A 22,764-nucleotide genomic window follows, 5' to 3' on the forward strand; every position below is an offset into this window, starting at 1 on the left:
TGTCGACAAAAACTTAAGATTATCTAATAAGAACTTATTGGGATTTTACATTTTTTTGTGTTATACTGCTCACACGTTCACACACCGACCAATTTTGAAAAAAAAACTATTTTACATAAACAAAGTGTAAAACCAAAATAACTTCACCGTAGGGTTGAGTTTGAGTTCAATTCGCTGCTCTTAAATTATCTGTTCCTAGGAGCCTCTATATTTTGAGGCATTATTGTTTCTAGCGAGAGAACATTTTCTATAGCTCAGCAGACTACTAAGTCGCCTTCGGGCGCTAATTACCTTAAAATTAATGCCTTAAAAAAAATAATAATAATAATTTGTATACTTGTACTATTATTATACAAATCTTATTGCGATTCTCAAAGCTCTAACTTGAACATTTACTTCAAACCCAAGCTACCTGTGAAAATATGTATGATTCACTTGAGAGTCATCCTCTTACATTTGACTTGAAGGAAGAGAAAGCAAAAATTCTTATCAATAAACTGATAGGACATAGTGCGGGCTTTTAAAACTGACAGCTTTCTGTCATTCTTAAAGGTTGATGGCTTTCTAACGGAATATCGAAGTTTTGAGCGTTACATTTATTTGAGTGAGATCCGCATGAGTTTCTAAAATAATGTTTTCTTGTGCCTCAAACTTGTATTTTAGGCAAAAACTCAATTGTAAACAAAATCTTTCTTTATTAGAGAAAAAAAATGCCCCTAGTATCTATTAAAATGATGATCTGAATACTAGCCCATAGTAGTAAAATTGTCGAGACCAGCAATAATTTTAGTGGCAATACCCTGTAATCTATTCGTTCAGCAAAATTTTGTTGTAAGTGTGCAAATTTGCTGTAGATGTTCTTATTGATGACAAATTTATTTTAAAAATGTCTTATTATTATTATTATTATTTATTCTGTTTTTGAGATCGACGCTTAGCGTCTATTAAAACTAAAAATTGAGTGAATGAACCAGGATTAAAATTTAAAATTTCTTTTCGTTCGTTTTTTTGAAGCTTTCTCATGTAGTAACTGCGAGGATTCCACATAAATGTCTTTCGTTACAATAGTCTTCGGCCTCTGCATTTCAAAGCCCAGTACCTCGCTTTTTCATGCTCTCGTAGATTTTTAGTGGACCTAGAACTTTTGATCAGCAGGGGTGTATCTTTGTAAATGCACAGAGCCATTATATCTTGTTTATAATTTTGGTCAATAAAATTTGATACTTCTTTTCTTTGGCAAAGTTAATTTCGTTTCTTTTCCATTTGGAAATAATCATTCACATTCGAACTGTCGTTATCGAACTCCGTTCTTATTCTTCTTCTGTCCGACTCATTCTTCTTCGCTAGACTCCGCTTTGACATGTCCTGCATGTCCAGGGTAAAGTGAGCGCGTTGCGACAGCCTCGGTGGGACTGAACCCACTCTTCACCGAGCATTAGTTGATGATTTGGTAGGTTCTGATTGACCATACATAGATCTAGTCTTATCTATATTTTAAAATTTCAGTGATCCTGTTTGAAAAGTTCAACTAGCGGTTACTGAGAATCCATGCTGCTGTTTCTACTGTATTAGATTTGGAAAACGTGTTTGGTTTATCATGATGTAACCTACTTTTTGTAATAAAAGATACAAAAACAATAGTTCTTGTATGTTATCTCCCAGTTCTAGTATTGGTTTATACGGAAATGAAAATTGTTCTATTTTTAAAGATTTATTGAATTCTTAATTCTAACATTTATTTTATTTTTTTCCAGATCTGAGAGAGAACACTAACAGTAGAATACCTGTGGAAAGCGGAGTTAGTAATGCAAAATTAAATGTTTTTGCAAAAGAGTTTATTATGTCTTCACCTTCGCCTCTACAGGCAAGCAAGTAAGTACTTTAAAAAAAAAAAAAAAAAAATTTAATAAGTACGAAAAACAAAGTATATTTGAATGCACCTCCAAAAATATTGTTAAACAGAGAGCCCATGTCAGTATTTCTACCGTCGGAATACATAGAAAGATCATTCTGTTACTAAGAGCTTCTTACAGGTCACTGCCCGGACTGCGTTGTCCGGACTTAATTCTGCTTTGACACTTCCTGAATCTCATTTGTGATTCATTCAATAGATGCATAGTTTCTTAAAAAATATTCCTACAGAACACATGATAGGAGTTTTAAAGGGCAAAAACGCGAGAAATTATAAGATGTTCCGTTATCTTTTACTAGTATTAATTCATCCTTACTTCAGGTTGTAAGAACTCCCTTTTTGCAGAATTATGTTGTTATAAAGTGTTGGGGCCCCATTTTATTTTGGTTCCCAGAGTTAAGATCTTATGAGGTCCTGCATTTTGCTCCAGCCAGGACTCTTACTTCAACTTATGCATAGTAAAAGCGTCTATAAGCAGCGAGTATTGCAGTTCATTCTCATAGTTTGGTAGTAGTGAAAGTGCTTTTTGAAGTTTTTTTACTAAACTTTGTCTTAATGCTTAGCATGAACATTAAGAAGTATTAATGGAATTGATGAGTAACTGTGCCGTTCATCCATATTAAAATCTGTGAATCTCAAATGAGAAAAAGTGGATTAAGTAAGAATTAAATCAGTTTTTGTTTTTTTTACGTCTAGGTGGCATTGTGTGTAAAAATATGTTTTATTTAATTTTTTCCCCCACTTGCCATTTATGGCAGTAATTCAATGTAACAGCAATCATTGTTATAAACAATAATTAACTTCTACAGTAGAATATTTTAATAAAAATTGCTCCCTCTTTTCAGTACATTTTTTATGAATTTTGTATTAGCGAAAATTTTAATTTTCAAAAATATGATTTCAAAGTGTTCCTGAAAATTTCACAATTGATTGAAGAAAATATTTTAGTATGTATTAAAAGTAGTAAATATTATATTGTGAATTAAATCTAGTGCTAGTTATTAATGAAATTATTCTTAATTTCAGATCTACTGGAAGTATCTTAAATGCTGTAGAAGATTCTACCAAAAATGCTAAGTCAATTCTGCATCATATGCACAAAGGTTCTAATCAGGTTTGTATCTTTTATGTTAATATTTTAGTATTTTTTCCCCCCAAAATTTATTGTTTCACCCAGGAATTGATAAACAGTACATAAATGATGTCATCATACAGAAAAGAAGAATGAAGAAGTAGCTTTCATAAACAAAAATAATTATGATCAGTGTTTGGGTCTATATTTCTTAGAACCTCTTTTTTATTATATACATTGGGCAGATAAAAAGTATAAACAAAAGTTGTTATATCAGCAAATCTCGCTGCACCATCGTCGGAGGTTTACTCAAATTTCGTGAGTGCCTGTTATGCTCTCTACTATTGCCCGTCTACGCTCAGTAGTGGCGTCCAGTAAATGAGTACCATGCAGTATAAATAAAGTCTGAACATCTTAGCTGATGTTTCAAGCTCCCTGCCAAATCTGCGGCAGAGCAATCCATTATCTCCTACAAACTGCATATTGGCTGCAGGAGCCGCAAACAGAGGGCTTAGATTACGTTCAGTTTGAAGGAATTGGCCAAAAACATTTTTGTCGTAAAATGAATTTGTTAAGTTTAGGATTGTCTTTGAAATTGCCAAATCCCCTTCAATTGGCCACTTACTCAAATGACTTTTTCCCTCAAATGCTGTTCATATGTCAAGAAACTCTTGTGTCAAGAAGTATCATCAATTTTACGGCATATGCTGCTCTAAAGTCATTTGTAATGACTATAAAATGCCTACGATGTTACTCATTATATTGAATGAGTAGGATTTCTCAACAAGTAAACTTTCTTAAACTAAATATTAAATATAGATTACTGAAAAATAATTTTCCTGTCGTATTCAAACATGAAATTTCATCAGAACCTGTTGAAGTAGTAGTTTTAGTCAGGAATATCTTGACGATCCGGAATACTTTGTGTGAATGGGTTACTGTTCTTAAGTCGAGTGTTTATTTGTAAGGAAGTTCGTGTATTTGGCCTTGATGTTGGATCTGTTCGAATTAGAAGAGTAAGTTCTGCTGTTGTGGATAAGTGGAGAGTCAGAGGAATTAAGGGGGAATATTGAATTAATTTTACTGGCTTCCAGAAAGAGCTGCTATTGTGGTCAAATTGGGAGATGAAGTTACATTACACCATTTTTTATTTCGCCAGATAGAGACAAGTTTGTGGATTAGGGACTGAAGCTTGTTCTACAGTTACCTATGTAAACTATATCTCTCTGTCTTTGGTATGTGTGTCTGAAAGTGTTCATAATTTAAATTATCAGCAGCAGTAAATGTACAGGAAATTCGTTGTTATAACGAGAAGTTATAATATGGAACTTTATTTTCGTGTTAAAGTTTCTTTCAAATAGTTTTACGGTAGTTAAGTCGTGTTACAGGCGGATGAGTAGCGCAAGTAGTGAGTTAGTTAACGAATACAGGATTGTGATCGGAATTCCGTAAAAGAAGGCTTTGTGGAGAAGTGTAATATTGGATATTTTTTGGTAAGCGTTTTGTCAATTACACTGGTACGTCGGGGGAGAGGAGATGTAGAATTTCGACTTAGATTTGTTCAAATATTATATTAATTTATAATTAATGAACGAAATTGATTTCACATTGTGACTTCCTAAATTGAGCTTTCGCTGACTCAAAAATGTTTTCGAATCCTGCTGTAGGTAGTATTTGAAGTTTGGATGCTCATCACTTTTAAATTTTAACTTTTATAAATTTTGTTTAATTATTCTAAAATTAACACTTTTTATTGCAGATATCTCACGGTCATTCTCCTCGAGCGGTTCAATGGATGGATGAGAAGTTATATTTAAATAACGATAATTCTAAAACTGTGAATTCTTCAGCAAATTCCCTGCTTGCACATAGGGATTTGAAAAGGTCCAAAAGTACGGGTTCTACTATACATTCACTGGCTATGTCAGTTAATTCTTTTCCACAAGCTCAGGAATTAGCGCTATTCGATGGGCATCCTGCGGAAAATGCAGTGAAAAATGCTTGCATAGGTGAGTTTTAGTTATAATTTTTTTTACAAGACATCTCGTATGTCGGCTCTGCTATAAGCGCAAAAAATAAATAAATAAATAATTCTTTTCGAATTGAATAAATATTTTTTAAAAAACTAATTTAGGCTGCTTAATTTTCAGATCCTGCAATGTGTACATGTGAAGAAATAATAGAGCTCCCTAGACAAATTTTGGAGAAAGCTTTAGACGATCGTGCTCACGCGCAGTCTTACGCTACTATTACAATGACGATCATCGAGGTTGGTTATATTGAAATCATCAATTTCTTTGTTTACACGCATTTCTGGACTGCAATAGCGATAAATGTGAAATGCTTGGTTGATCATTAAGCAAACATATTCCAAATGAGGAACTTATCGTCCAACCATCTGAACAAGTAGTCAATAATTTCTTATTTCTCACTACATTCATTAAAATCACTAAACACATCCCACCTCGAATGAATTGAAGATGTCCAATACTTGAGGTAAAACGAACTACTGGAAACGACTTGAATACAAATTTGGTACTTAAAAAAAACTGACCACCCAATAACTTATTGCTTAATGAAGTGAACTTCAATTTCCGCTTCGCCTTTTTTTCTGCGCTCTTAAATCTGTTCCAAAAGTTCATACCTTACATTGTCAATGACCCAACAATTAAAAGAAAAAAACCGAACAATTCGAGTACGGATTTGAACTAAAATAACACTCGACGATTGGGTACAAGTGCAGAGATAACACGACAATGCTTCAATGTTTGACAATGCGTTCAACAATCAGGCACAACGAGGTTTTACTACAAATTAGATTGAGTTCAAACTCTTTTTTTATCACTATCTGGCTCTCCCAGGGACAAATTCTCATTCAACAATGGAAACAATCAAAAATAATTTTTCTTAACAATCAAACTATTATTCTGTGTATAAAGTTTGTGTTTTTAATAATTATTTTACCTTGCTATCATTTCAGAAAGAATGTAGCGGTACCTTTTTGGAATCATTACTCAACATCTGCCAATTTACTTGTGAGAAGAAAAAATCGCAAAAAAGTGGAGAACAAGGACCAAAATATCAATCATTCATGGCATACTTGAATGAACTTTATAGCCAAGTAAGTTGTAAATTAATGTGAGACTTATTTTATTTATTAAATTTATTTACACATATAAGAGATACAGATCGCTAATCTCCTCCTCCAGTAGTCGATGAGCCGTAAAAAAAAGTGAATCCTCTGCTAACACCTTTACGCAGGCTTCCTGGGAAAGTTCACGACTAATTGAGAACAACATACCTCCATAAATTTGTAATTTGATGAGCATTCAGCTGAATCTTATCTTTTCTTTTGAACAGATTCAAGCCAATACTTCAACTATTAATTTTTTTTTCTAACAGTCTAGCGCTGGATTGGAACTGTGGATCTCCCACATACAAAAAAAATCACGCTTCATAACCATTATACCAATTACTGCCCTGATAGCACTTCTTATACGTGCTACATAAACAAAAATAACAGAAAAGTGAGGAGCTCTTCAAGTTTTTACCACTTTGCGTAAGTGGCGCGTGGCTTTGTATCTCATCTCTCGACCATAGAAATACTTGCACAAGTTTTTGGTACTTGAAAAGAATTATCTAATTTCATTTATTTTATTTTTTTCATATTCCTCAGTATTTTAAATGTTTTTTTGAGGAATAGCAAGAAATTCATGACATAAATCTTAAAAACAAAGCAGAAATCACTTGAATCACTTGGAATCACTTGTGGTCCGTTGAGGACTCATCATCCTTGGTAGTCGGAACGTTGAGAATCATTTCAGTTAAAGAATTTTGTTCGAGCTTATCCTCAAAATTGTTGCTATTTTATGTTTGTATTTTAATTCTGTTTTAGATGAAACCAAAGCAATCACAATTAAAATTATTCACTGGAAGCAGTCCCACGCACACTGTACTGTCGTTATTAGTACAAGTTTGCCAAGCTGTACTTTCACAAAAATCACTCTCTTCAAGACCAGAAGTAATTGCGTAAAATTTTTTACTGGTGTTAAAATAACTAGTTACATTTTTGTTAAAATATCTGGATACTGATTTTTTTTTTCTCTCTGTCTCTCTTTCTTTGTTTAACTCTAGGTAGAGTGTTTATTTTTTACTGTGACCACAGTTGGCAGAGATTTGGAACTGGAAGATCCCCGACTGTTGGATGCTTTAATGTGGGCCGTGAGGGATGCCTTTTTAGCTCCGGGTACCTCGCAGCCCAACAAACATACTCTATTGCAGTTGATAGAGTTAAAAGCGGCCAAATGGCATTTACCAGCCTCTACCATTATGTATTATAAAAATAATGCCCATATTTAACTCGTTTTTATATTTACCTTTTTGCTAAGGAAGTAATGTTATTAATGTTTTTTTTTGTATTAATAAAATATTTATTCCTTTTAAATTATTTATTTATGTTCATTGCTTGTGAACCTTGAAGAAGAACAGCACTGTTCAACCCTAGGTGACATTGTAGAATGTTGTAGATCGCACATAAGAACATATTGTCTGGTTTTACATGGATATGGTACTACTATCTAAAGAAGTTAGCTTATTACTTAGTCCTGTATTCATGGATGTGTATTGCACGGAAATAACGATGAGAGGATTCATTATTGAGTAAGTATGGATAATAAAGCTTCGAACTTTGCTATGATCATATTGAATTTTTGCTCATTGGATGCTAGAATGCTTGATTCTACTGTAGAAAAGTGTGTTAGGTACAGCAGAAAATTTACCATTTAAATTAACTAATAGAAGAAAAAAATTGATTAAAATTGGATGTTAAACCAACTAAATAACTGACACAGTTGGATATTCAACTCCCAAGTGAAACAGTATTTAACAGACTTGAAGTATGGGAGACATTTCCATATTATTGCAGTCTAAATTCTTCGCCCAACTATTGCTACAACTTATTCTCTAAATAAAGCAATTTATAAGAACTTTGTGGTTCCATTTATTTTATTCAGTGCAACTCGCTGCGAACAGTTCCATTTTTATCTGATCAGCTCTCATCTCTGACACTTCTTGACAACCTCACTCAACGTCTGAAGTAGCGTTACCGTGCGAATTTTCCCTCCCTTATGTTGTAATTTTTCAGAAAAAATCAGCATAATCCATTTTTTGACAATTTCCAAAATTTGTGGAAATATATTTTATCTGGTAATAGTTTGAAGGTAGGATATGTTAGGAAATGTCTCCTTTTAAATGTCAAATATGAAGAACAACTGCTATAAGCTTTAACTTGGAAAACTAAACATCAGATAAAAAGATATGCTTACTACAACAAATCTTAATTATTACTACATTTTGAACATTATGACGAAAGACCTAGCTACCCGTGCTAGTTTGATCGATATTTGTGCTTACTTGACCCTTTTCGTTTTTTAAGCAGTATCCTCGACTAAAGTAAAAGTGATAAATGTAAAAAAAAAATGGCCGAAGAAAGTGGTAAAAAGGAAGAAGAAACCAAAAAAGTTATACATACTTATCCATTGGTCAGAGTATGTAATAACAGTGATATTTAAACCTTTCTTGCTAGAATTGGTCCATTAAATATAAGTTTTATTTTAATTTTTTAGAAATGTGATATGCCTGAAGATATGAAAAATGAAGCAATTGAATTAATTGTGACAGCTTGCGAAAAACATCAAAACAGTAATGAAGTTAGTGGAGTGCATATTTTATTACTGACTCTGTTGTAGTTTAAAACAAATTTGGGGTTAAAACTTACAGCATATTGCTATAATTAAATTCATTTATTAATGAACTGAAAAATCACAATTCACTCAATCTGAGTAAAATACAGAACTAAATTACTGAAAGTTCATCTGGTAGTCTAATCTTTCAGGTAGTATCTATCTTATGATTATTTGTTAATTTATTAAGGAAGATAGAGTTTCAAAACTGCATTCATAATCTTATTACATTTGACCTTCAGATAATAAAAGTTCCAGGATTTACAGTAGCAGATCCTAAGATTCGTCTATGATTGCTATCCGCAAGTCCAGTTTTCTTTTTTACTTCTCTCAGGGATTTACTCACATTAAAACACAAAGGGGTTCATACAACATATCTTTTTATTTTACTATATGTACATATTCAGAAACAGCAATGAAATAACTTGATTACTGTTCAAAGAAATACCAACTGTTAATTCTCGTAACATTGAAAAGCAAACATTAGATACCCATAAATTGATCATTTATCTCTGACATACAATATATAGGATATTTACAAATTTGATTATAATTGGTATCAGAAATTAAGACATTTTGAGACACTATTAAGCGAACATTTATTCCGAAATTTGACAATGAATCAATTAGGAATCTAATGGTGAAATGATACAATATTTTTAGAGACCTTGCTATTTTCTATAGTGGATTATTCTACCAATTAATAGAGTAGTAAAATAATTGAAGCCATTTTTTATTATCTCTTGAGTATCTCCGTAGGGACTATTCACTTCTTCAGGAGACCCGGCGACTATTTAGATGCCCTAGTTCAACAACTGGAACTACGTTACACAGAAACCCTGTATCACTCACTAAGTATACATATAGTGTGGCCTCATCCAAGGTATTATGCGACCTGTGCCCAAGCGTGGATTGTACAGGGATAACTGTGTTGAATTTGGAGCTGTTGAAGTCGATCCTTCAGCGTACGTAGGCCTTCCTTCGGGTGTGGCACTAACATAGATGTAAGTTACCAGCTGTTAGGTAATAAATGGACTCCAGAAATAGCATTAACAAAAAGCAGTGATGATAATGAAGACTCGCTGAAAAACAACCTCAGATTGGCAGTGAATCGCAGTTATCCGAATAGGCACTGCTGAAGAATGCAAAAATTGGATTAATATCCAATGAATCAGACATTAATATTGGCTAGGGATATTAATGCATTGTTCCCAAGTAGCAGGGCACCATATATAAGGTAAAGCAAATGTAAATATATAAATGCATAAAATAAGTAGTGGTAAGAAAAGCCTGGATCATAAGAACAGTGTATGTTTCTTCTACATCTACAAGTGGTCGTACAATGGGTACGGGTCGTCAAGTGGCTGAAAGCCTGGAGAATATTCCATGCTCCATCCTGATCTCTTGCTGCTTTTTCAAACTCGCCGTTTAAATTTTCCTGATAAAGTTAGAAAAATTGTTTGATTACTTGGAATTTGACATAGCCTACATCTAAACTTAGACATCGTGAATGCTTACCGAATTTACTCGGGAACACCTTCTTTAATACACTCTCATTATTAGCATATTGTTCCTATTCGGTCGATTAGAACACAGATTAAGAAAAAGAATAGAATTAGGCGATTAGACTACTTAAAGACCCAACTTCTTTTCTTTGTTATAATAATTTTAATATTACTATTTAATAATTATTTTATTCCAGATGGCAGCTCGTGTAATCAAAGAGACTTTAGATAAGAAATATGGCCCTTCTTGGCACACCGTAGTCGGAGAAGGTTATGGTTTTCATATTTCTTATGAATGTAAAACCATGATGTATCTATTTTTTGCTGGCAATCTGGGAATTTGTATCTGGAAGAATTGATGTTTAGTTTTGTTGCTCATTTCATCAAATTATAATATTGATGTATATCAATATTCATAAAATTGGTTACTAATAAAATAAAATTTATAAAAAACAAAAGTTATTTCATCCACTACTTATGAGTTAAGTAGTACAGGTGCTAAAGTATTTTAACGAATCCACTGGTCATCTCTTGGCTTTCCGTAGGGACTATATTCACGGTATACATTTCTGTAGAGGAGACTGAAGTCAATTCCTCAAGGATCTTGGCGTTCCTACGGATATCCCAATCAAACCACATAGTCCACACAACACTGATACCTGCAGAGGTAGTTGATGTGTGCAACTACTTGGGTTTAGCGTACCCACAGGTAAACTCGAGCTCATAATCACACACACACACTCATTTACATTGACACATAGAACCCATGACACTAAAACAGACTCCTATATTCTATGTTACATTCATTGACACTTCAAAGAAAGAGAGCTACTGATAGATCTTTTTGATCACACTAGATTTGGCATTTATTACTCGTTCTTTTCCAACACATTCTTATACTTTGTAAAGATTATAGATATCCACATTCTAATAAAAACAATTAAAACTTTTAGAATGGGCTGCATGTATATCCTACAGGTCGTAGGTGATTTTGGTTTACAGCCACATCAAAGATGATATACACACATTCCCTCACCATTCACACCATAAAACCACACATTCTTTATGTATATATACAAATATAATATACAGAAGCTGACTCCAAAAAGTTTTCAACTTCAAGCTTTTACCACCATACATCCCAGCATAAACACGTACAAGTAAACTGATTTTATGGAAAGAAAACTAAAATAAGAGAAAATTTATTTCATATTTTGCTTATTAATTTATTAATTGTAAAAATTAAAATTAATCTTATTGATTTAAATACTCACAGAATTTACTCTGGACCACTTCATTCATACACCCTCATAATTAGCATAATATTACTCTTCGGACGATTAGATCACCGATTCAGAAAAAGAATAGAAATGTCTGCAATAAACTAATATAATTTTCTTTCAAAATGAAAATGATTATTGACTCGAGAAGTGATCAATTAAATTATATTTCTGAAAATTTTCAAGTATTATTGCATTTTTTACTCTTATAAAATATAACTTCACTTATTTGTGACGGAATTAGGATTTTTTTCTTTTAAATTCAAATATTAAAAGCTAGAAAGTAGATAGTTTTAAATTTTGCCGCTAGATGGCATACATATGTGTATAAACATGCATAAACCTTGACAGTTTAGTTAACATTGTCGCCGCTATGATGTGTAGGTATTCTTAAATTTCAAATGCAACATTGATTCCTATCTCTGTTAGCATATTTATATATCAAAGTTTTTCAAATCATTCTCCGATTTAAAAAATTATTGATATTAATTACGCGTAATTTAATTAAATAAACAAATTTATATTTTGTGTAGAATATTTCAATAATATATTAACTTAAGTTGATTATTATGACACCTTATTTTTAAACAAGCAAATCAGTATTCCGAGAATTCTTCCAAACTCTCATTTTTGTTGGGTATTGGTATTTTTTGTGGAAGATGGCTTCATTTATTTATAACCCACTTTTGCTTTTGATTTTTGTCTTATTAATTTATTATTTATCTGTTTTACAGAGACGTTTCGATATCCTGAGATCATCTTAAGCGTAACTTCTCATCATTATTGAAGTACTTTTTAAAAACTTTTGCTAGTTATAATATAGTGTCTCGCCATTTTCCATTTTCATTACTTTTATTGTGTATTGTTTTTAAGTAACTGTACTTGCTATCATTTTTAAACGTCTTTCAAAATTTTAACGATTGCTATTCTTTTTATTTTTCTTTGTATTCTAGTTTAACTTATTATTATTTTTTGTTCCTTAGCTATAAGTTCATGGCGTCCGAAGCTCCTCACAGATTGCCAGCCTCCTGACTGCGTTCTCTCAGAGTACAAGTCAGTGTGCTGTAAAGGATCCTTGGAAGCAAAAAAACCTGAGGAATACCAGTGATCTCCAGCTTCTTTGCCATCCACGCACATCATTTAATGCTTGAGGTAATATATTATTTGATTTTAATTTCTAATAGTTTCTATAAATCCTTAATTTTTCATGACAGGTTATATATTTATACTGTAATCTAAGGTACTGTTTCCAAATTGCAATAATGAAGATTATATTCTCGAATCAGTATTACTTACCAGGTTTTTATTAATTTGATTAGCTTTAAAATAAAGAGAAATGATTGAAAGATTGTTCTTATTAGTTAACTGGGGTTGAATATGTAACAAATTCATGGCAGGACAGTTTGTATCACTGTTCGTGATCCAAATGTTCGTTCGATCCAAACCACTGCAAGATTTTTGTACGTTATTCAGGTAATTATTACTTTATTATACAAATGTGCTAGTTTCGAGATTTTTCATCTCCTTTTTAACATTTTCAGTATAAAACAAATGTTAAACCTCTGAAAACTATTCTATTCTAGCTCAAATCATAATTATTATTGTAATCATTTCTCCAGGAAAGTTTGTTTTAAAGCAGATCTGGAGGAATGTTGGAGGTAACCCTCCGCTTGTGTCGTATAAGTGTTACAAAGTATACAGGGTGAACCAGTAAGTATTGTCAATAGGCCTACTGCGTGTAGTACATCTAAAGTGGAGTTCAATGACGTATTGGCCAACTTCATATTTTCCTCTGTTCTTGAGTGACGTCACTTTAAATTTTTTTTCTAAAATCATTACTTTTTTTCAATAAAAATGTTATTACTCAGAAAGTTTTAGTCCGAATTCTATTCTGATGACATGGTTGGAAAGACAGATAAATTTCCTAAAAATTGACACCATTTTGAAGCATAAATTATTCTCCAAACTGCCTTAACCCGTTGCCGCACACTTTTAATTTGATGATCGTGCTCAGAAACACACTTTTTTTTTCTCAATTGTTTATGACTGCCAGATGGAATCAAGTGTAAGTTGTATGTTTGGAAGTAAAAATTATCACATTTGGCCACGGTTTTTCCAAAAAACCTCTCGACGGCTATAACCGTCATTTACTCATCATGTCATTTTTTCTCTTTCCAGAGCAAATGACGGCTATGACCGTCGTGACGACTATACAGCATTTGCTTTACTAATTCAATAATTAACAAGTGTATGCGTTAGTACACTTCGTACTAACGCTGTACTTTTTTTTATTAATTAAAATGTGCACGACGGCTATAGACGTCGTTTGCCTACATATCAACAAAGATCGGACGGCTATAGCCGTCATTTGCGGCAACGGGTTAATCTTCCACCGGAACCTAGGAAAATAAAAGTAATCGAAATTTTTAAGAAAACTCATTAGGCTCTTATGTGATCATTTTCAGACCTAGGTGCTGGCACTTTTTACAAAAGTTTCCTTGTCTAATGGGCTTTCAAACGGTATATCATTTTCCAGGATTCCTTTTATCTTCGTATGAGAAATTGCTTTTGTTTTGCAAGAAAACCTGTTCACGAGCATACAGCAGTGATATTGTATCTTCACCAAATTTTTTGCCTTGCTAAGTTAATTCGACTTCCCACTATTTGTTAAGTTTTTGTTTAGTGTTATAGACATGTGAACTAACTTTTGTAGAGCTAAATTTAATAACGAGGAATCATGTATTTTTTGGCAAGAAGCCAAGCTGTTTATATTATGTTGTTTTCTTCTGTATTGTTTTTTTAAAAAAAATTAATACTCATAATTTAATTCTTTAGATTTTCATCACCTGCACAACATCAGGTGACAAAGATAGAGAGAAAGAGAACAAGGTTTATGCTGTGCATCAATCGATCACATGAAGCATGAAATAAGAGGTAATTTTTTGACCAGTTAGATTTGAGGTTATGCGTTTGAATGTTCGAGTATGTTCGTGTCGTGTCGTTAGCTAACGTTATCTGCTGGCCGAAGGCGGTCTGATTCAAGTTCCTTGTAACTTGCCACATTAGTTATCGTTATATGTTGGTGCACGGTACATGAGCAGGTTGTTTTTCAGTTCTTTAAAATAAAGATTTTGTTTCTTTTTAGTTCTTTTTTTACTATTTTCGTGGAAATGTAAACAGTTTAGAAATTAGATTTATTTAAATAATTTTCATTCATTTTTTTTTATCAAGTGATAGTTGGGATACATTATTAAAGCAAACAAAAATAATGTGTTATTATCTGTAAAGATGTACTCGCAATGACTACAAAAGATCGTCTGAAAACACTGCAACAAGTAAATAAGTTTATATAATTTTTTTTTTTGTGCATTCTTGAAGTATTATCTGATGTGAACACTCATTCGACTTTATCATCAAATCTTCTAATTTCTCTCCAAAAAATCTTTTTCAAAACCTATTAAACTATTATTTACTAACTTTATTTAAGTTTGTGTAACCTTAATCATCATGAAGTGTCATGAAGTTAAGAGGAGACTGCCCCATCATTCCTCAGAAATGCTCAAAAATGAATTCTCCCAGAATTCAAATGAAAAAATGTAGTAGATCTTATTGCATAAAATTTTAAAGAAAATGTTGAAAGTCGTTTTGGGGAAAGTCTAACAAGAAAAGAAAAGAAATTTATTGAATTAAGTTGTATTTTCGGTTAATCTTTTTTCATAAAATGGAAAAGTTTAAGATCATTTATTCTACAGTACAAAGACAATGCTACTTACCCCCTATTTTAGAAGTGCCCTTATTCATAAATGGTATTTTTCAGCGAAAATGTTTCTGATATCAGTAATACAATGAAATACCGCATTTAACAAAAAATCGACGGTGCCAATTTCGAAAAAGGCTCAATAAAATGAAAAATCCTCTCTAGTTAAGTAGTTCTTTTGATTGTGGGATTCTGATTGCTAAGTTACATTGTCTGATGTTTTTGTTGCGACCAAACAGAATCTCAAGTAGTGTACTTTTAGGCGAAAGACTTACGTTTGCTTCTAACTCCTCCACAGTAAAGTAGCCTCACTTCTTCAGTTCTTCTTCTTCTTCACGAGAATCCCGGGACTTAACATTAGAGTCTCAATCAACTCTTAATCAACAGTGTCAGTAGAGTTAGCAGCTCAAGAATACAACTTCATGGCTTTTTCTCAGGCTAAAACTCTAGCTTGTTACCACAATCTCGCATATTCACATTTACACGATCGTAATTTACATTACCTGCAATCTATGATCAAATACTGGCACTTATGGTGCCACAATTGCTTTGGAAGATTTGTATTAATAGCCAGTTTAGATTACGTACACAAATCTGTAGGTTATTCATGTTTCTATGTTATTCAGCTGACAGAATTTCTATCTCTCTGATCCAGAAGATCTCCAAAATTTCATTTCCGCTGTAATCATCTGATTCGACTCTATTATAGCTTATATAAAAAACGATTTTTCCCCATTTTTTTCTAAATAGATTTAGAATAACCGAATATCGAATTTCATAAGGTTAGCATGTCTGATTGTGAGTGAACATCGTCTACCTTAAATGCTGTTTTAATAGATTTCACGTGTATTCCAAAATGTATTCTTCCAACAGTCCCACCCATTTTTCTTACGTTTGAATTTACAGAAAAATCATGTAAGTGCTTTCAATTATTGATATATTTTTTTTTTTTTTTTTTTTTTTTTTTTTTTTTTTTTTTTTTTTTTTTGGCGCATCAACAGCTGAGGTCATTAGCGCCCGGAGCTTTTTCCAGTGCACTGCCGGCCTCCGGACAGTGTTCTCTCGTTACAGACAACACTGTCCATCACCGGACAGTGAGCTGTAAGAAGCTCCTAGGAAGAGAAAATCTAAGGGTCAGCTGCTGGATTCGAACCCGGGACCTCCGCGTGGGAGTCCAGTATGCTAACCTCATAGCTAATCCCTTCCCTAAATTATTGATATTATTATTTTTTTTGTGGTTGAAAGGGTTAAATATTTAATTATTAATCCAAGGAATAGTTTTACTATTCCAAAATACAGTCGGTCGTAAAATTATCTGTTTTATTAAATTTGAAATTACAATAATTTATAAAAATTAAGAGATAGAAATTGACATACTTTTTTTATGGGTCTTTTGAAATCGATTTGTCAAATAAAATGTCGAATCATATTTTCAGATATCTAAGACAAATACTGATAAGGGGAGTTGAATTCATAAATGACTAACTTCTTTTTTCTCAAAAATTTTGATAAAAAGTACTAGCTTTTCTTTTTGTTTAACAATTACTCGTTGTTTTTCTAAAATAATGTAATAAAAATGGGACTTCTTGAAAAAAGAGTTTAACTTCTTGGGTACAGCATAAGGCCTCTTTCAATAATTATCAAAGAGTCTGTCACACAATTTCATATTTTGACTGTAAACTTAGAATAGATTATGTTTTTCGTTCACTCTGTTTGAATTTGGTAACTACCGAGTTATTGATCTTATCGAATTCTGTAGTTTCTTTTTTTGGGGGGCAAAGTACTATGAATCAGGCTTAGCATGCTATTTTTCAATTTTATTTTCGTCGAAACTTCTTGCTGTGTTCAAGGTAATGAACCTCCTCCAGAGAAATGCTGGAATGTTCTGGGTGACTGAATGACCTTTGGACGCCATCTACTTCTACTTTTAGATGTTTTTCTAGTCCTTGAACCAGGTCATTGTGGTATTTCGGGTAGTGAAAAGTTGGATTTTTGTACAAATTAGGTCTGTTATTTCCCGTTCATTGGTTCCTCCTCTATGAAGCTGTCTGAAGGTCCGAGAAATTAGTACGTAATCAAGTTTTTCACGAATTTTCTCGCCTCTTAGTGGAATAGTTGGGTTCTTTAATGGCAATTACGAATTGAGGGGTTATCTCCACTAATGGGTTTTAACTCCATACTCGCCTCAAGGAGTTTATGGAAGAAGACCATACTTCTTGTGACTGTGTAAGCTTTGGGAGAAATGAACTTCTGCATCTTCGCTGGATCAGATTGTCTTTTAGTAAAATTCAAAACTTGTAATTCCGATTGGAACTGGTTACCTGAAATTTCTTATGTTTACATTAGTCAGAATTTAACCAGTTTATTATTATTTTAATTTCGTCATTAAGTTCTTCATGAGTGGTTCTTTGTACTATTCCAGAATTTTGTAAGATGTGGACCTATAGAAATTAGAAATAGTTCAAAAGGACTCTCTTGTTAGATTGTTTAGTTAGGAACACTTTCTCCAGCTGCAGCACTAAATTAATGCTACAAAGTATCTTGCCTTTGATCTTCATTGTTTCCACTTCATTTGTCGCTTGTAGCTGTAGTTAAGTTCCGGATGTAACTTTTTATTCAGTTAACACTAACAGCCATTTTTGAGCGCCTGTCCCCTGGTGGATTTGTAGTAAAAAAGAGCTTCTTTTTTTTTATTACTCATCGATTTTGTTAATTTTCTTCTTTTTTTTTTGTAAGAAACTTAATTTAAGTTATTTATATTTTTATTTAAAATCAATTTTCCAATGAAAAATTGGTTTTTCATGCGGTTTAGTAGGTATTTTTTTAGTAGTACTATTTTAGTAGTACTTTTTTGAAACATTTTTCCAGCAAAATTTATTTATTGAAGGTTTTTCTGCAGCAAATTAAAAATTTGGAATGATTTTGACAATGGGAAGGGTAAAAGAAGTTTGTAGTTAGTAATGGACGAGCTCGTCTGGTAACATTAAGCTATTGCGTAACGCTTATCTACAAAGACATCTTTGCTAACTTATTCAATATTATGTGATGGATTTAAGCACTTTAAAGACAGCTGATGTTTCATATCTATTCCTCGTAAAATCAGTAATGTTTTTTTTTTCTAGCTGAAAATAATCCAAATTAGGCCATCTTAAAACAAAAAAGTCAGTTCTGAGATGCTAGTATTTGTTGTCGTCTTGTCAAAGTCCCGTTCTTTTCTCTCTAAGTCGTGCTACTAAGTCACGTTGTCGTGTCGACGGTTGCTAGAAGATTACAAAAGTAATATTGAAGAATTGCAGGAGGAAGAATTGCTCGTGCAAGGAAGTGTGAAATATACGGTAGGGATTGCTTCTGGACGACACTAATGGTTTAGATCTTCTTTGTTTTTAAAAAGGATATTACAAAAGAATGTACACTTTCACCTTTTCAAAACCATTATGAGTGTTTTATTATCGCTACTGGTAAGTGATTGCATGATCATGTTCTTCCTACAAAACTATCCTAAATTTATTAATCAAAGAGAGTTAAAAACCTACCCTTTAATGTTCTTCTTTCTGCCAAATAAACCTTCTCTTTCTGCGAACATTCCAAAAAATCATCGATTGTGATTCTTTCAATATAAATCGAACAAAAAAAAGCGGTGAGTTTATTGAAGATTTATTAGAATACTTTTTAATGGTACGCCATATCCTTATAAAGTCAACTGATCGAAAAGTGCTTCAAATTAATGTTTAAGGACTTATTTGAGTATGAGACTATGTAAATAAACCTCATTTTGCTCCCACTACCTGCAAAGCTGTATGTGTATTGTGGTAAAGGGTTCGATTCCCGGTTGTAGGCCTTGGATTTTATTTAATGATTAATATGGGAAATTTATAGCAAAGTATGTTTGCTAGTCGCCTCCGTCCGCGACACCTAATTTGGTAGTTGGACGTAAAGCCCGCCTAAAAAATTAGGCAATTACCTTACTTTTGCTCCCGCTAAAATTTTAAGGTCTTCTTCTTCAAACTTCCTACATTCTCCTCGAAGTGTCTATAATTAAAGTTTCCTTGATAAGTACTTACAGTGAAAGTTTTAGAACTTCTTGTGTTCAAGTTTAAATCAAAACTTGATGTTTTCTAGAAAATTGAGGATTAATTAAATTAGTTATCGTAAACCTAAGTAAACTAAATTATGAAAAAATCCCTTTGCAATGCTTGTTGTTGAAAAAAGAAGAAGATAAAAAAAAAAGAAATCCTATTAACTCCTGAGAATAGGTTCTCTATTTAGTGAAGGATTGTTAGAATGGAAAAGACAGATAGCAAAATTGTCTTTCATTCTCCATATTTGTGACCTCGAAGCGAGAGTGAATATTTCATGATTGGCCATCAACGATTCGTTCAATACTAACATTTAAGTTTGAGCAACCGTACTTTTTTTTTGTAACCAAGGTTATGTAACCAGGTTCAATGTGCTGGCTTTTGTTTTTATGCATTCTGTGGGTTTTTTTACATTGCAAAATTGCAATGTAACTTGTTTCTCATTACCTGATTGTTTTAAAGTTAATTCATCATTATTAATCCTCTTAAGCTATGTTAACAATGGTCAAAAAATTCCCGTAACTCGGGACTCTGGAAGAAAGTTTTGCGAGACTGTTGGGAACAATTTGGGTGTTCTGCAGTTTCCCATCTTTTTGTTATTTTCCCTTTTTTTCATTTTTAAATTGTTGAAAATAAAGAAAACGTTAATTCTAATTGTATCTTCCCTTGGAACGTGTAGCTATGAAATGATATTTAACATCTTGGCTACACAAACTTCTTGAACAATTTTTAGTAAATTGCTTATTTTGATATGTGCGTAATAGACTAGGGAAATGAATGCACACTCGCTAGAAAGTGGTGAATGACTATCAACTTTAGAGAAACTGGGGTAGTTTTTGCAGAAATTCGTTTGACTGTATAATCATTCATATCCCATCTAAATTAAATGTCTGAAGTCACTAGTTCTCTGGGTAATTTAGGAATTCTTCTATAGAGTTACAAGTAATTATGTATATTTATATATAAATGAGAAAAGAAACAACCCATTGGTAGGACTCCATTTAGGAGCATTATTAGGGGGAGTTCGGGATAATGTGGATTAGAGGATAGGAATGAGAGGATAGGGGTCCTCAGTTTGTTTACTTCAGGTAGGAAGAGAATATTCAGGTCATTGTGGATGACTTTATTGCATTTATAATATAATGTAGAAGCGTTTGCTGTTGTTTAAAAGATTGTGGATTTTAGGAATCGAATACAATTGAGCGAGTGAATTTGGAACCTTAGGTGGAACTCCATTCTTACTTTCTCTTAAATAACCAAAGTATTGTGATCATTTAATTTTTATTTTGAGTTTAGAATCAGAAATATCCGTTTTGAGGCCCCCTCAGTCTAAAATGTATTTCTTAGAAAATCATGTTTATATCTGTGGGTTTTTTTATTACGCTAATAGTGCTCCCACTGTAAGGTTTCATATTTTCCATGAACTATAGTACAGTCTTTGTCTCTGGGTTTCCTTTGGTCTTCAAGCTTTCAATCTTCAACATTTCCTGGAATGGTTTCCAATAGGCGAAGGAGGCAGAAGGATCTGGAAAGAACTATATGCTTTATTATGATATGCGCGACGGTATAATCATTCATTAAATAACCGTTATTTTACCACCTCTCAGGAGTTTTTAATTAAATAACACCATACGTGTGTAATTGTGAAACTAATAGAAACGTTAGAGATATAAACACTGCTCTCTGTGCATAAAGTTATTATATAAATATAATTTATTTAATAATAATTTAACTGTTTATAAAAATAACGTACCGTAATATTGTATTTTCTTCTTTTAAGTTAATAATAATAACAGCATAATTTAATTAGAAAACTGGTTTCTATAACTGTTTCATTTTAAAAATAAATTACAGAAGCTTTTCCTTATGTTGGATATAGTTTTCTTTTTTACTTTCTGTTACTTTACTACGTAAGGAAAGTATTTTGATCTTTGAAATCTTTGATGTCGTGGGGTTTGAGGAGTGGTTTTTAGAGAATAGTATGTTTAAGAACTATATTTCTCTATTTTGTTTTTTTTTTAAACCGAACTTTAAGTTTCAATAAAAGTTAAATTATTTTAAATTGTAGGAAATAGAAATGGTGTGAACGTTCACAATTTCTATTTATTGTTAAATGTAGAAATATTGCAATTTGTTGAATGTTTGTAAAATGAGTTTTCTTTGTGGTAAAAAATGTTTTTCTTTTGTCTTTATCTTATCTATTCTTATAAAGCAATACATTCTTTTATTATTTGTTTGAAATTTTCAAAATTGAAATATTTTCACTTCAATTATTATTTATCTGTTTGAAACAATAAGGCAATGTTGAAATTCACAATTCTCCAATATTTATGCAGTTTTTGTTATCATTGTTGATGCAACAGTTGGTGGGAAAAAATGACAAAAAGAGACAACGGTATTGTTGGAATTAATTTTTTTTTTTGCAATCATTAATTTTATACATACAAGCAATTTTAATTTGCTTTAAAATGACAAAAATATTTATATTAAAATTAACTGTAACTGTTTTTAACAATTTTTAACTTCAGTATCTTCGGTAAATGGTGCTACAACAAGGGACTAACACCCTCCGAAGCGAAGAGTAGTATTACGGTGTTTACTCGAAAAAGAAAGTATACTATACAATCACCAGTAAAACTGGGAGCACTCCAATTACGGGTAGAGCCGGTCATGAAAACACTGGGAATGTACCTCGATAGTAAATTACTCTGGAGACAGCACATTAGTTACATAGTTAAAAAGTGCGAACAAAGTATGAATATTTTGAGATACCTTAACCACCTTAACTATGGGGCAGATGTTGCAACATCGTTAATGTTATACAACCAACTAATTCTATCTAGATTGGATTATGGATGCTTCCTCTATGGAGATGCGGCATCCACCCACCTTAACCACGTAGACAAACTGCAATACAAAGCCTTGAGAGCAAGTCTGGGTGCCCTGACTTCTACGCCGACTAATGCGCTCCTAGCAGAGGCCAAGCAACAACCCTTGGCAATCAGAAGGAAGTTGTTAGCTTCACGGTTTATCATTGAAAGGTTCTGTATCAAAAGACAACCCAGCATTCAAAGGATAAGCAGAATATCAGCCCGAGTTTTTACCGACAAGTTCTGGCACAAGAAGAGGAGCCCGATATTAGTAAACCAGTTCAGCCAACTATCTCACTTCTCCTTAGAAATAAAACGCTATGATTTGCTCCCTGTTTTCAGTTTTGAGCTGTTGGTTTCTATGGAAAATACTAAGAACATTCATACAAACTTTTTCCAATACAACGAAAACCATTCAAATTCTTGCAACAACGCACTGCTTCTTAACAAATTACACCGCTTTTTTCCCAACGAATATCAGCTCTTCACAGATGGTTCTAAGAATCAAGACGGTGTGGGATGTGCAATGATTGATCTTTCGGCTGACGTCT

General features: G+C 32.6%; 3 protein-coding genes across 11 annotated transcripts in view; all 3 read left to right on the forward strand.

Moving 5' to 3' along the window:
* The window catches only part of LOC141448065 (MIF4G domain-containing protein B), a 44,933-nt gene extending 37,505 nt beyond the window's left edge, over positions 1-7,428 (forward strand). For 6 of the 7 annotated variants that reach the window (XM_074116116.1, XM_074116119.1, XM_074116118.1 and 3 more), the window contains 7 exons: positions 1,755-1,872; positions 2,939-3,026; positions 4,744-4,993; positions 5,135-5,253; positions 5,965-6,105; positions 6,880-7,005; positions 7,119-7,428. In XM_074116116.1, coding sequence (XP_073972217.1) covers positions 1,755-1,872; positions 2,939-3,026; positions 4,744-4,993; positions 5,135-5,253; positions 5,965-6,105; positions 6,880-7,005; positions 7,119-7,343 — 1,067 coding nt within the window. In that variant the 3' untranslated portion in view covers positions 7,344-7,428. The remainder of the gene's footprint in view (positions 1-1,754; positions 1,873-2,938; positions 3,027-4,743; positions 4,994-5,134; positions 5,254-5,964; positions 6,106-6,879; positions 7,006-7,118) is intronic. The other variant, XM_074116121.1, reaches the window with a different exon arrangement.
* Positions 7,429-8,096: 668 nt separating this feature from the next.
* Positions 8,097-14,444, forward strand: LOC141448074 (dynein axonemal light chain 4-like). 2 transcript variants are annotated; one of them, XM_074116145.1, is made up of 4 exons: positions 8,097-8,524; positions 8,609-8,692; positions 10,428-12,662; positions 14,346-14,444. In XM_074116145.1, the coding sequence occupies exons 1-3, from the start codon at positions 8,462-8,464 to the stop codon at positions 10,587-10,589; spliced, it is 309 nt and encodes a 102-aa protein (XP_073972246.1). In that variant the 5' UTR covers positions 8,097-8,461; the 3' UTR covers positions 10,590-12,662; positions 14,346-14,444. The 2 variants fall into 2 exon arrangements, with proteins under 2 accessions (XP_073972246.1, XP_073972245.1); XM_074116144.1 differs by having other exon boundaries at positions 8,098-8,530.
* LOC141448073 (syntaxin-1A-like) overlaps positions 14,342-22,764 on the forward strand; it is a 61,199-nt gene continuing 52,776 nt past the window's right edge. Inside the window, exon 1 of one of the 2 annotated variants that reach the window (XM_074116142.1) lies at positions 14,342-14,444. Coding sequence is in view for 1 of the 2 variants with exons in the window: in XM_074116139.1 (XP_073972240.1) it covers positions 14,810-14,845 (36 nt within the window). In the remaining variant the exon portion in view is untranslated. Of the gene's footprint in view, positions 14,445-14,536; positions 14,846-22,764 lie in introns of those variants that run through there. The other variant, XM_074116139.1, reaches the window with a different exon arrangement.

This window comes from Rhodnius prolixus, unplaced genomic scaffold (genome assembly GCF_049639745.1).
Source record: "Rhodnius prolixus isolate KJV_2025 unplaced genomic scaffold, Rpr scaffold_13, whole genome shotgun sequence".
NCBI lineage: Eukaryota > Metazoa > Arthropoda > Insecta > Hemiptera > Reduviidae > Rhodnius > Rhodnius prolixus.

Coding starts and splice junctions, on each gene's coding strand:
- LOC141448074 (XM_074116144.1), top strand. CDS start 8,462: ATGGCCGAAGAAAGTGGTAAAAAGGAAGAAGAAACCAAAAAAGTTATA. Junction 8,531..8,608: donor ATACTTATCCATTGGTCAGA/GTATGTAATAAC, acceptor TTAATTTTTTAG/AAATGTGATATGCCTGAAGA. Junction 8,693..10,427: donor AACATCAAAACAGTAATGAA/GTTAGTGGAGTG, acceptor ATTTTATTCCAG/ATGGCAGCTCGTGTAATCAA.